The 15235-nt window shown below is 38.5% G+C and overlaps 1 protein-coding gene across 1 annotated transcript in view; it reads right to left on the bottom strand.

Moving 5' to 3' along the window:
* Window positions 1–8: 8 nt before the first annotated feature.
* The window catches only part of LOC135202270 (4'-phosphopantetheine phosphatase-like), a 29381-nt gene continuing 14154 nt past the window's right edge, over window positions 9–15235 (bottom strand). Inside the window, 7 exon segments of the mRNA XM_064231571.1 lie at window positions 9–67; window positions 70–164; window positions 1146–1359; window positions 2302–2464; window positions 3651–3751; window positions 4070–4168; window positions 6206–6374. Of these exon segments, the coding sequence (XP_064087641.1) occupies window positions 9–67; window positions 70–164; window positions 1146–1359; window positions 2302–2464; window positions 3651–3751; window positions 4070–4168; window positions 6206–6374 (900 nt within the window).

A 15235-nucleotide genomic window follows, 5' to 3' on the forward strand; every position in this document is an offset into this window, starting at 1 on the left:
CACCATACTCACAAAGGATGATTTTTCAGGTTGTGGAGCCGTTGTATATACTTGTCTCTAAATTTATTGCTCTCTCAACACCATCAGGACTATTTGGCTGAGAGGAAATAGCACGATTTACAAAGCTACTTAAGGAACCTTCAAAACATGATAACCAGTATTCCCTGAAAAGAAAAAAAATAAAATAATCATATATATAGACAAAAAAATTTCTCTGTGTATTCAATTGGCTTCACCATAGAGATTTTTAATTTTAATTATCCATATTACAAATGACATTCATCCTTTAATTTTTACTTTTCCACAAACTTGGAATGTACTCTCATCCAAATACTTCTAATTTATTTTTTTTATTCTACTGTATACAAGTCTATTCTCTATCAATGCAAAAGGATCAGAATACGGAAAGGAATACTTTCATAGAAAAAGTACATGACGACAAAATTGCATGGTTGGAACACCAGCTTCTGAAATAAGATACCATACTGGTAATGCAATCATTAAGTAAAATATAGTCATCACAAAATCACTTTCACATCAATTTGGTGCTTTATGGAAGTAAGATATGAAATGAGTTTTTTTCATCTCCTCTGCCCGGTACACATTTTGACTAAATTTCCACAAGGTCTAGGTGTCCATCTATCCCATTATTCCATGACTTCCTGGTCTTCCTACATGTCTTCGTTCTGTTCAATTAGGCAACCATGCTTAATGTTTACTATATTTCATACTTGTGATTACTCTTGGCATTCAATCTTCCTAGAATGCACAATCCACCACAAGTACTAAACCCTAAGTTTTATTTCTGATGCTGTGACTAAATTATGGTATTATCCTCTAAATCCTTCTGAAGTTCAAACTTGGTGCTTATGTTTTTATTAAGCTGGCTGGTACAAATCTAACTTTACAGTCTGCAATTTATGAGTTTATTTATATTTCAATTTTAATGTTATTTCTCTTTCATATTTTACTAGTCTTTATTTTCTTTTCTGTACTGGGCTGCCTTTCTATAGTTTTCTGTTAAAAAACCATGCTTACTTCACAGAACTAGTAACAAGGAGAAAGGTGATTGGCATTTCCTGTAGAATAATGCTAGGAAGAGAATTTTTTGTCCCTTTCATGAAAAAAAATCATTCTTTACATACCTGGCTTCCTTGTCTTTTGTTAAATCTACAGCATCTGGTATATATTCCTTAGGGTTTGCCAAAAATGGGAAGAAAGTTAATTGTTGGTCATATCTGTCTATCTCCAACTGGTCAATAGTACCTCCAGGCCACCCTACTTCATGGGGACGTGGTAGTGGGGATTGCAAGCCAGACGACCCAGCATAATTTTCACTCCAAGAATAGTTTTCTGGATCTGAAATATCCAACAAAGTAAAGTCTTTCACTTCAATCTGCTGTATATAAAAGAGATATTTGTTTAATAATAAAGTACATTTAAAAAAACCTATTATTTATAAGATGCCTTATTCCACAGAAATAACCCAAGTCACACCATTAGCTTGAAAAGATTGCACCCATTGTATCTAGCCAGTCTTCTGCTGCCACTCACATCTTCCTTGAGACCAGGTAATTTTCTACTCCTGTCCTGGAACATGATTTGGTTGTTTTCTTGTGAACTGTTAAACAACATCTAACTCACAATAAACAGCCCCTAGAATACTTTCTATATTCCTTTAAGACTGCTGGCTCTCAGTCTGCCAATTACTGTTCTTATAAAATAGTCTGCCCATTCACTAAAGCAAATTTCTAGATTTATATAACAAACTAAATGATCTGCTCATGAACGTAAAACAGATTACATTTTGCAAAGAAATTTGCAAAGAAAATGCCCATTCTGATTTAGTTATTTTACAATTTAATTATCAAACTATATATAGTTGAATATTCCGGCACATTTGTATCCAAATATTTTTTTTTAATAAAAACTTCACTTCGATCTGTTTATAATGAAGTTACAAAATACATGAATGTTTTACTGAATAGCGGACTGTTTTCACTGCAATTGGGAAGGACGAGTGTCAGTATTTCAATACGGTTAAATCTGTTTTAATTCATTAGGGTCAAGGTTTTGCATATACTTAATCATGTATGGAAATTCCTTCACATAGAGTGGATATTTGGTTTTGTCAAATAAGACCATATTAAGAATAAAAGCTCTGTGAAATTTACAGACGATTCACATTCAACTGCAAAATACAGAAAGACTTGACAATCCCATAACCTATGAGAAAATAAAATATTACTTTTTATACGGCATAATATTAAAACAAACTGCCATACTACGTAAATAACATACCACATTCTTCTGCTCCTCGCAAAAAGGCTCCAATTGCGCCTAGGTAACCTTCATGCCTCAAAAAGAGTGCTTGAACACCACCGCGACTCCAGTACTTTATGGCAAAGCTAATGGTGTGCATACTAACAGGATGATTCCTTAAGAAGTAACCACCAAAATAAACCTGGAATTAAAGAAGGTATTGAGGTTGCAAAGTTTTTTTTTTTTGTAATTTGATGCCTGTCAATACAAATTCAAATATTGTATACAACAGCCATAAAGCTTAAGGAAAATACTGTATATAATACCTTATTTTCCTTACGAAAAAACTGATTACCATTTAAAAGTTAAAAACCTAATTGAGTAATGTAGCCATGCATACAAAATTCTTAAATTATCCCAAATGAACTACCAAGCCTGGTAAGATAACGCATATTTCAGTACCTTACATGTAAAAGCAATGAAGAATTGTGCAATCTATGGTAGAAGACCTTAACAATACAAATATGTAGAGAAGATATATATCACAAGTAAGGGGAATGAAATCTGGTCATAGGATAAGCAATAACAATGAACAACCATTTTGTAATAACAAAATAAGAATGTAAAAATGGAAAACTGACAACCATAGGCAACCTATTATTATGAATGTCAAGACAATGCAACTTCATTATAAGAAAATTTTTTTTTTCTGTATTATATAATGAATCTGACATTAAATTAAGCACATGAATGCAATAAACAAACATATCCAAATTTGACTTTAGTATAAGCAAAACCCTAACAAAGAAATTACCTGCACACTAAAACAGACTGTCCTCACAGTAACCTTATATTGTAGTAACAGTGACACTACAAACTCAGAAGGAAAAAAACACTAATATAGCCAGTTGCTATGAAACACTTTTATTTTAGAGAAAGTGTAATGTAAATGAAGAAATGGATAAATATAAAACATAATCTAGTATATTAAGTCTTTACCTCATACAATTCAAAAGTCAAGTTCCTAGAATTACAATCCGAAAATAACTTTTTACAGAATCCAATTAACAAACAAGACAAACATTATACAAAAATATAACCCTATAGTTTGAAGTAGTAACAATTAAAATATTGACACAAAAGTCATAATACACCATATCAGAAAATTAATCCATTCTTGTTGTAAATAAAACAACAATCAATAAATGTTGATTAATGCTTGTAAATGAAATAGAAAATATCAGGTTCTTCATTGCTGTAAATAAAAAAAAAACAACAATCAATAAATGTTGATTAATGCTGTAAAATGAAATAGAAAATATCAGGTTCTTCATTGCTGTGAATAAAGTAACAATCAATGGATCATTCTGAATGTTGTAAACACATACCTTTTTAAGGCCATGAAGCATAGCATATAATGATGCAATCTGTCCAATATCATTACTAACAGTGAATAGTAAACTTCTTGCAATATCAGCCTCAGAAAAGCCTGTGGAAGATGCCACCAGTGTAAAAACAAATGAGCAAAAACAGGCAAAATGACTGCAAACCACCAATTCCCTAACCACCTCTTGACAATTTTTATTTCATATGAATGTTTCAATAAAAAGGAACAATGTTACTTTACATCAATGTAAAAAGTTTATAGCCACCAGTTAAAACAAAATTCTCTGAATATCTTTCAATTACTTTGGTAAAAAATAGAGAGGCGTCTACCAAAGCAAAAATCATTCTTCAAGACATGAATTTATTTCATTCTCTTGATAGTAACAAATAAAAAAATAATTCACAGCATTAGTTTATATACCTTTACTTCCATCTGCTTTCATGTGACTGCTATGCATTGCCTTCCCAAAGCTAGATGCTATAATATCACCTGTCAATCCTAAAGCACTGTAGTCACCACCTGAAAACAAAATAAATTGCTTCATGTCCATGACTTAGTGTAAACAACACAATTAGGGGAAAGCTATATATCTGTTTTAAATAAGAAAAAAGTTATCAGGAAAGTGGTCATGTTGATGCTTTGGAAAAGTGTGGTAAATTTATTCATACAGTACCCTTTCGAATGTAACCAAAGAGTAAAATGGGGAAAAGATGGAGGAGCAGCACATGATGTGATGGAACTGGAGGCCTTAGCAAAAGCAGAACATTTCCATGGGGAACACTGAACTGACGCACATATGTTGAGATGGTTGTAAAAGAGCAAAACCCTGGATGAAGTAGAGAGAGAATGCTAGGCTACTAGTTATAAAAACAGAAACAGCCTGGATAAAGTAGAGAAGGAATGCTAGGGTAATAGTACAGCAATACCTTGGGTTACAAATTTAATCCGTTCCAGAACCTGCTTCGTAACCTAAAAAATTCGTAACCTAATGGATTTTCCCATAAGAATGTTATAAAAGCAAATAATGTGTTTCCACCCGACCATGAATGACAATTCAATTCATATTTTTCCATTTATTTTTGTTCACTAAGGTCGAAAATTCGTGTAGGAATTACATAAAATTATAAAATTGAAGAATGAAATTAAATATAAACACTAGATTTAATATGCATGCACAGTAAAACCTGAACTTTACCTTTGGCGAGTGTGGCTGCTGGCTTGACGGAGACGGGAGGAGGGGAAGGGGGAGGCGGAGAGGGTTAGGGCTTTGGGGGGGAAACCTCCCTCCGTGAACACTTCTGGAAGACTTTCTGGTCCTTTCTCTCGAGAGCAGCGTTCACTACCATCACTAATTTTACGCTTACGCGACACTGTGTCGTCTTTCACAATTTTGAAAAAATATTTTTCTATGGAGGCTTGCTTTTGCCTGTTCTTTAAAATTTTATAGAAATGACCCACCCCATTATCGATAAACAATTTTCTACATCGTCGAGAATATAAGGCCGTTGTTTCGTCAATACTGTGACACCTTTTGATGCTTTACTGGCTTTAATTTCTTCCTTTTTCTTCAAAATAGTGCAGATCGTTGATTGCGACCGCTTGAAGAATGCTGCAATGTCACGCGCTTGCCTTTATCAGCATTTGGATAATTTCCTTCTTCATTTCGACCGTAATCATCTACTTCTTTCTCATGCTTTCCTTCTTGCTGCTTGCCTTCGTCATCTTGGGAGCCATTGTCTTTAGTGTTTAGGTAATAGTAACATATAAGCACTATCACGGAAACACAACACGTGCGCAAATCACTAAGCAAATCTGAGAACGTATCACGGACAGATGCGTTCAATTTTACCGCCAGCGAGATAGTGAAAGAGTTATGGTTTAAAAAGGGTCAAGGGATGCGTGGGAGGAAGTCACGTGACCCTCGTTAAGTTTTAGCCAAAAAAATGCGTTCGCAGATACCATGCTCATCCGATGTCCGATGTAAACAATGCAGGCGGCCTCCCATGATGGAAATTCGCGCATTCGTATTCCAAGTGAAATTCGTATTCCAGAATGAGGGCATCACTTCGTAAGTTAAAAAATTCGTATACTAATTGGTTCGTAACCCAAAGTATTACTGTATATACAAACATCCCATTATTCACCATAGCAAAAATTTATATTGCATGTATAAGCCTAAATTGTTGTATGCAGTGGAAACATTGGTACTGACAAAGAAAATCAGAATGCTAAGTCATAGCTGAATTACAGGGGGAAGATTATGTTACCAATGAAGATGCAAAGATATGTGGCCATTAGCAAAGTTTCAACATGTTGTGAGAAAGGATGAGGAAAAGTTAGTCAGAAAAGTATTGGATATGAGTGGCAAAACAATTACCAGTGGGAAAGCTCATAAAATTATGAAAAAATGGTTGAGATGAATGTGAAGGCAGACAGAAATCTGACCAAAAGTAGCAATAATGTTATCACCTTAAACTAATTATTCACATCCATCCTAATTAATTCACTCCAAGTTCAACTTTAAGGCAAGATGATATAGAAGTATTTATACCTTACCATAAATGTCCTTAACTAGCAAGTCTACATTGCGGTGATCCCCCTCACTTGCTAGTTGCAGCAATTCATCAAAACCTTTTGCAGATGTAAGTAGAGATCCGAGGCCCCAAAATGTTCCGCCACCCATGCTGGTTCCACCAATTCTTTCATATTTGTTATCTGCCTCAACCTGGCAGAAAATACTACAAAATAAATAAAAAACTAGAACTATAATCAAACATTATTCAAATTATGCTTCTACATTCAATACACTGTAATGTTCTCTGCAACCAATTGAGAAAAACCATTAAAAACTACATCTAAATTTTAAATATTTACTTATTTTAACTTCCCAAACAAATAAACCTAGGAACAATCAATGTTATCACCAATAATTTTCTTTATTTTTCTAAGAATTTTTATGTAAATTACTAATCAGCATCTTATTAGAGCCTTTTAGTGTTTTGGTATAAACATTAAAATCCACATTGTTACACTAAAACTACAAAACAGTATGGAAGATTAAATATGAATTCGGTGTTTTCAAGTTTTTTTTTCTAAGAATCACGTAACACATTTCCTTTGATAGAGAGCATACTTTACACAATATTGAATCTCATAATACCATAACAACTAACGTACAACATATGAAACCTTCTACTATAGGATTATGACTCTGTAAGAAAGGTGAAAAATGAAACCTGTTATAAAATCATTATCCTCATGCAACCCGATAGAGGATTACGGCATCATATATTTCATCAAGAAAGCCAAACTGACAGAGATTTGATTTAAGATATGGTCAAATTTGAATTACAGTAAATGTATATAGTGAGTGAATATTCCACATAATTCAGTTCATGAGTGAGTAAAATATAATGCATCATTACGATAGAACTTATTTTGGTGTGACTTCATTTCAACCAGTAATGGCAAATGACAAGTCCTGGCCAAAAGTTCCTAAAAAGAAATATTGGCATAATCTTTAAGATTTTAAATTACCAGTAGTACATACGTATTCAATTTCACATATACGTACACACCCCTTCGAAAATACAAAAAAAATCATGCATAACAGTAAAAGAAAAACATTCAGGGACAAATAAATACAAAATTGAAAAGACAGCAAAAACAGAACAAAAATGATAAAAGGTGAAATGTGCAGGGTAACAGTTAAATACATGGAGTAATCATGACATACCAATGCCCCAGAAATACACAAAATACCATCACCAATACATCAACAAATCTTGTAAACAAAGAATTCTCACGATGACGATAATAAATACAATAAACATTTCAAAAAATTTTAAATAAATACAATAAACATTTCAAAAAATTTTAAAACTTTAGCCATCATTCTGCTCAGTTTCAAAAGCTTAACAAAACTCTGGTCATCACACATGGGCAAGTAGGTACATGTAAGATTACGAAACAAATTTACATTAAAAGCATGTCTTTAACTGAATTTCATAATGCTTTCCCTGAATATAAATAATGATGAAACATCTTTCTCATATCCACTGGATCCCTGAAACATAATGATAAAATAGCATACAAGAAGTCTGTCAGGAAAGAGGGACACAAAATATCTAATCCTTTGCAAGACTCACTGGACAGCATTTTGCTGCCAGAAAACTTCATAGAAATACGTATAGAGGAATTACAGTGTGTTTCCACCTTGGACTGGATTAGCTTTCTAGCCAGTCAGACATTACTCTGAACACTATAGCCATCTGCAAAACTTATTTTTTTTTTATTTCTTTTTACTCCTATACTCACACCTTTTGGTCAACAGTGTGAAGGGACAGAAGTCAAATACATTATTACTGTGGGACGCTTTGTATTTACGATTTGTAATGAAGGGGAATAAAGGATTACAATTCTCATGCCATCAATGGCAATCCATTGGAAATCATACCTAACTTTCTTTTTTGAGTGACTAAATTCTTGAAGTTGAAAGACACTTTTAGAAATAAAATGGAATGGCTCACTTATTTTTGTGTTCCTCAATTACTTCACCTAACTCTTAATTGAGAGTGACTGAAAACAATCTCCATGCAAGTGTTCTTTTATCTGGGGAATACGATACTCAAAGATTGCTAAATTTCAATGCTTAGTCTTAAATATTTAAAATAAATGAATACAGTAGTGCATTTAAACCAACAATTTTCACAATACAATTACGTACTATGTTGTTAATCATGTCTCAGTGATGATAATCATAAATGCCCTCAGAAAAAAACACAAACAAACCATGCTTAAGTGATGATAATCATAAATGCCCTCACAAAAACCTCAAATAATCTAAGGAATCTATCACAAGACATTTCCTACAAGCAAAAAAATGCCTCTTAACCGATAATGAAATGTAACAATTATTGTTCCTTTCCATCAACCAGAAAAGTCAGAAAATCTCTCTCTCATTCAACTTTGCATAATATGTATATGTAATGGTACCGATGGATACTACATCATACATAGAAAATAATGTACTGAGCAGCATGAGCTGTATGAGAACTTAAGCTCATTCACCTATCCATGGTCCCTACACCTGCAAGTAACCAAATCAGAAAGAAAGGGAATGGAAGGGGAGTCTGTTGAGAAACACTTATTAAAAACCAAAGAACAACTTACAAATATAAAATCTACCTAACATATTTGTGGTCTTCAAATACATAGGTCAGACAAAAATTAAATGGAAAAATTCCACATAAAATGATATTGTTAGAATACAATAAAGTTTTGTACATACTTACCGGCAGATATATACTTAGCTTATGTCTCTGACATCCGACAGAAATTCGAATTCGCGGCACACGCTGCAGGTAGGTCAGGTGATCTATCCCCCTGCCGCTGGGTGGCAGGAATAGGAACCATTCCCGTTCTAGAACCAGATTTTCTCTTCCACCTGTCTCCTGAGGGGAGGCTGGGTGGGCCATTCATCGTATATATCTGCCGGTAAGTATGTACAAAACTTTATTGTATTCTAACAATATCATTTTTGTACATGCAACTTCACCCGGCAGATATATACTTAGCTGATTGACACCCTTGGTGGTGGGTAAGAGACAACTATTTACTGAATAGACAGGTAAACAACATACGTTGTAGGTAATAAAAAAAAATAAAACCTTGGTTCCTACTTGTTCAGGCGGAAGATTCCATGGCTAATGCCTAGGAATCTGCTTCGCCTCAAGAGCCTCAGCGAGGATGTGACCTATGGCTAAGAGTTCTTGTGGGGTCTGTCGATGGGGTCTTATCCATTTACTCGACAGAGCCTCTTACATGACAATATGCCTATGCCTAGTGGCATAATTAAGGAGCACAACACCGATCCCGATCACCTGATCCTAACACGAGGGTTAGTGCTTAAGTTGAAAAGAGTTATCCCCAAACTCCTTTCAAACAACCCAAAGAAAAAACACGACGTTAAATAAAATTTAACTCACTAGTTAGGGATCAGTATCGGCTCCCTATCCCAGCAATGTATCCGCAGACACGTATCAACCAGAGAGAAGGATCTCTCGTAGGCTATCTTGACATCCTTCGGATATGGGAAAGTGCAACACAGAGTTGCATCTCCCGTATGTGACAGCTAATATGTCCTTATGACATATTGTTAAGGAAAGAACAAGAATTCAGAAAAGCTCGCACTTCATGCGCTTTTAATTCTCAGCAGTTGAAGGAATCATCAATGCACTTGTCAAGTGCTTAGGAGATCACATTGTCTCAAAGAAGGCCAGGGCATTCTTTGATATAGATCTCTTCTGGGTGAAGCCTGGAGCCTGGCTAGCGCTTCGTGCCTGGCAGGCGCCTAGCGCCCTGCCTAGCGCCTCGCGCCTGGCTGCAGCCTTGCGCCTGAATGGCGCCTAGAGCCTGGCTGGAGCCTCGCGCCTGGATGGCGCCTCGCGCCTGGCTGGCGCCTGATTGGCTCCTCCCTCCTGGCTAGCGCCTCGCGCCTGGCTGGAGCCTTGCGTCTGGCTGGCGCCTTGCGCCTGGAGCTTGGCAGAAGACTTCATGATTACTGTCTATGAGTCTGCATGCCTCAAGAGTTTCAGCGAGGTAGGGACCTATGACTGACAAACCCTTCTGGATCATGTCAATGGGGGCTAGCCCCGCTACACGACAGGAAGAATTCTCGGATCATGTCAATGGGGGCTAGCCCGCTTACACACGACAAAGCCTTCTCGGATCGTGCCAATGGGGGCTGAACCCACTTACATGGCAGAGCCTTACCTGTATCATATCAATGGGGACTAGCCCTCTTACATGACAGAGCTTTAGGTTTCTCTTTACTGGAAGGAGCCTTGCGCCTGGATGGATCCTCAATCCTGACTGGAGCCTAGCCTTGAAGGAGCCTGGCACCTGGATGGCGCCTGGCTGGCTTCTAGAGCCTGGCTGGCTCCTAGAGCCTGGCTGGCGCCTCGCGCCTGGCTTGGCTCCTCCACACTTGCTGGAGCTTTGAGCTTGGAAGAGTCTCTAGGCTGTCTGGCGATGTCCACATCGGATCTTATATCTGTCCGATTTGTTCGCCTCTGGCTCATTTGCGCAGGTTTGGAGGCCCGCTCCTGGTTCTCAGTATCCGACCATGACAGAGTTCCTTGGAACTGTCCGCCTCTGGCGTTTTTCGCCTGTATTGGCATTTGGCGCTGGCTGGCGCTACATTGTCCGAGAGTCCTGAACAACCACATAGTCTATCAGGAGACTGGAGAAGGGTGGAAGAAATTCTTCCCCTTTGATCTTTTGGCCCCTGGCAAGGGGAGGTGATTGTAGTCAGCTACATCCAGTAGACGACAGGATATCTAACAATACGAGAGAGAAGAGTCTTCCTCCGAGTAGGATCCTTCGTGAATACTTCCTTTGCTAACGAGATCCCTTCTTACATGTTGATGAGGTTCCTCGTTGCAGAATCTTCCCTATCCTTGCCCGAAGGAAGGGAAGGAGTCTGGAAGTCGAAGGAGACTCCGAGCTGAAATTGGGCGGAACCCTGATTTCTAGCTCTTATTGTATCCTTTCTGAATACCTTCTGGGAAGCATTTCGAGCCCTCATCGCACCCCGAAGACTCTGTAGGCAAACGTTTAAACCATCTCTTCTTCTGTAGATGAAAAAGTAAGTACCCTGCCTGGGCAACGAAACTTCTATCTGAAAGCGTTGCGTCCAGGAATAGAGGGTTTTAGTTCTTTTGCCAGACATACTATGCTGGCAAGAACCCATTGCCGAGTCTCCATTGAATCTGATGCGAGATTCCAATGCACAAAAAATTCACTTGTCTTCTTGGTCGTTTAGGGCTAAGAGAAACAAAGAATTCCTTCATAAACTTTCTCAAAGAAGTTTGATGAGGAGCAGTTCCATTTTGTCGGAACACGGAATCTGTGGCCACAAAAAGATCCCATTCGAAGTACCTGATATCCTACTCTTTGTCGTATTGCGTATCGTATAAGATCCCGAAGATCTTAATCTTCGTTTATCTCTAATTCCCCTTGTAGAGACAGAGTATAGCCTTTTACTGCGTTCTTTGATAGCAGATATATACCTAGGTGATTCTTCCCTCTGAAAGTGAAGAAAGAACCTCGCTATGTGGTTCACAGAGGTATCGGAAGAGGACAGTTTCCTCATTCCATCTAGCACGATCTGCAGCAATTCTATGTCTTAGCCATGACTATTGTCATTTACCTTGAAAAATCCTCTCATTTCATGTCACTTCTGGTCAGTCTGGCACGCGGAAAGACTCAGAGTGGAGAGGTTTTTCAGGTCTATTTATAATAGATTCTGATAGAATATCCAGATACTCTTGGAAAAGCCTTACGAAACATGCTGTGAGAAGAACGTGACTTCTGTGAATCCAACTTCTCTAAGGCCAAAATGAGGCATTCATCCTCTCTTCCTTTGACGCCCATTTATCTTAATATCTGTAAGAATTTCTATAACTAGGGAAAAAAGACTAAAGTTTATTCCCCTTCTTTAAATTAAAGATGTCGTATATTGCTACCTCTCTTGGTTCGAGGAAAAAGGAAGCAGTCTATAGGAAGCCTGTTCGTCTTCTACCTTGCGAAGAGATCTATGAAGAAGACTTCCCGCAGGTTCTCAAAACTCTTTTCAATAAATGTTAGACATACGTTAACAGTTATTATCTTCGATCGAGAAGGTTCTCACGGACATGCAAAAATCTTGCATCGAGCCTTTAAGGATCGTTACGTTCCGTGTCTGTTCCCAAATAGGTTCTCTTTTGTTAACGCGAACAGGGGCGAAAAAAGAGATTCTCGATGCTCTTTGCGATATGAGAGAGTCGTGGAATTGGCCTAAGTGATTAAAATAAATCATTTCATCATTCCTTGTAAGCGACCCCTTTCCGATTAAATGGGTAACGAAATCAGGAACGAATCTTGCCGTTACCGAGCCTCCGAGAGGCTACTGGTTTGTTTGTTTGTTTGTATGGTGTTTTTACGTGACTTCCGAACCACGTCGAGAGTGAACTTCTATCACCAGAAATCCACATCTCGCACTCCTCAATGGAATGGCCGAGAAACGAACCCGCGACCAACCGAGGTGAGAAGCAAAACCAAACCAAAACCAACCAACTACGGACTCTTAGGTTAATAACTCGCTAAAACGAGAAAATATCTTGGATGGTGCTTCTGGCGCATTGCGCCAGGCTGGCGCTTCTGACGCTTTGCGCCAGGCTGGCGCTTCCTTCTAGTTCTTTTAAGGTTATGTGCCAGAACATCTGTGCCCTTATGGTACCCGACATCCTTCACGTGTTAATTCCGTTCTTAGTAGGAAAAAACTTTTATATACGTAGTATAGTCCATTCAGGGAAACAACTTCTGCCACTAAGAGAATGTTTCCCATCCGACTCACCCATCTTCTCTTGAGCAATATCCGATTCTAAAAAGGTTGTGTGCGTTTACTCGAAAGGATGAGAGAATTATATTATATCGTGCTCTGCCGTATTAGAATCCTTTATTATACTGTCACATTGTGGTAAACAGCATTAATCTAGGAAACCTTTGTAAGGATACTAGGAATTCTGTAGTTAACCTCGGTATGTGCATAAGACTTGACCATACCGTAGTCTAAAAATGAATTCTCTTCTACTACATTCATCTTCTCACTAAGCATGTACTCTAATAAGCCATGCTTTCGTAAGCATGCGAGCATCATATAATATAGAGTTCCGCTGCGTTAGAATCCTTTAATAATGTTACCTACGGTAAACAGCATTGAAATGTTGTAATATCTTTCTTATTGAAAGCTTCTTAGCAAAAGGCAGACAATATTTTATTTATGTTTTGCTTAACTATCCCCTCAATCCGAGATTGTAGGGGAGACACGGTTAGTTAGTCCATCCCCGCATGAGTGAGACATGTAACCAACCTAACCCCTCATGACCGACTACCTACATGTTACTCCTGCGTTTGGTCTCTAAGGCGCTAATAGCAGTCTCCGTTAGCATTCTGGCCTTAACTCGTTCAAGAGTTGGCCAGCTACTCCATTAAATAAAGGAATCTTATAAAATTATAATCGAACTTCAGGAAGTTCTTATTCATGCATATTTAAGCGAAACAAGACTTCGATAAATCTAGAAACTAAGTAGGTGTTGTCTTAACAATCCCTTTAAGCGTAGTCCTTCCTAGGAAATTCCTGGAAGGATACTGGTAATTGAGTTGCTCTGCAAAGAAGTAACTACGGTATGTGTGATTTGCCGTATCGTATTCTCAAACAGCAGATACTCTACTACCTTCTTTCCCTGCCGAGGCAGATAGAGAAAGGAAAAATTTTTACTGTCTTCGTTCTTTTCGTTAATAGAATGATAGAAAGAGTATATATATCTCCTTAAGGAAGGAAGTTAATCCAGGAACTCTTTAAATCTTCGTGATTTCCTCATAAATCGCGGAAGAGACAGAATTCCTGTTCATCTGTAGGGTTTACGGAAGGAAGTAGATATTTCCTATCCGCCATCATACCCAAACGTCGATGAGATTCTTATAAGAAAAACTCCCAAAGCTCTTGCCTCTTCATAACGAGGGAAGAGCATGAATGAAGGAGAGAGTCCGCATTGAGAGGAACTGCCAAACACAGGAGTCTTCTGAATAATGAAAAAAAAAAAAAAATGGCTTCTCTTAGTATCAGAATCCTTCTGACAAACGCGACGGCGTTGCTCAAGTTAAAAACTCAAAGAGGAGCCTCGCGACTGACCTCTCTCTCATAAGAAGATTTGGAATATTCTGGCGCCTGGCTCCTTGCGCCTAGCGCCTGGATAGTTCCGCGCGCCTGGAATGTTCCGCACGCTAGAAAGGAGACTCGCCCCTGGAACGTTCGCTTGCGTGGAAGGTCCCGTGCGCCCTGATAGTTCCGAGCGCCTACTAGACCCCTTTTAGAAAGAGCCTCTTGCCCGGAAACGTTCAATGGAAGGATTGTTCTGATTGCCACTGTACTATAAGGCTCCTTGCTCTAGCCGTCTGTTTTTCTGGCGCAATTTGTGCCAGGCTGGCGCTTCGTCTCTTTGAAGGCGCCTTCCGCCAAGAAAAATTTTTTCTAAACGCGCTCGCGCTCAGTTGCTAGAACGCGGCTCGCGCTCAGTTGCTAGAACGCGGCTCGCGTTTGGTTGTAGGCACGCGGCTCGCGCTAGTCTGTTTTCTGGAACACGGCTCGCTGCTGGCTGTTGGAACGTGGCTCACGCTGGCTTGCTGGAACGCGGCTTCCTAAGTTCCTGGCTGGCTCTTGCTCAGTGTTCTCTTAGTTTTCAGAGAACGCGCTAGATCATCCAAAAAAATCATATACATTCTTCGTCTTTTCGGATGTAAGATGAAGAGACGCACTTTTTTAAGGATGCCTTTCAATGGCTATCCTTGGCAGTCTGGGACGCTCTACAGAACCTGCCGAGGGGACGCCTGACCGGTGGGGATTCTCTGAAAACCTCCTTAACGGCTTTCGCTTTTCATTCCTTCTCCCCTGGGCTTGGGAGCTTGAAAGAGGTCTAGGCCTGGGAGCGAGACAGAGCCGATCAGACGCACCCTCCACTGCAATGGGGAACACTAGTAATCACT

The sequence above is a fragment of the Macrobrachium nipponense genome, chromosome 30, assembly GCF_015104395.2.
Source record: "Macrobrachium nipponense isolate FS-2020 chromosome 30, ASM1510439v2, whole genome shotgun sequence".
Taxonomy (NCBI): domain Eukaryota; kingdom Metazoa; phylum Arthropoda; class Malacostraca; order Decapoda; family Palaemonidae; genus Macrobrachium; species Macrobrachium nipponense.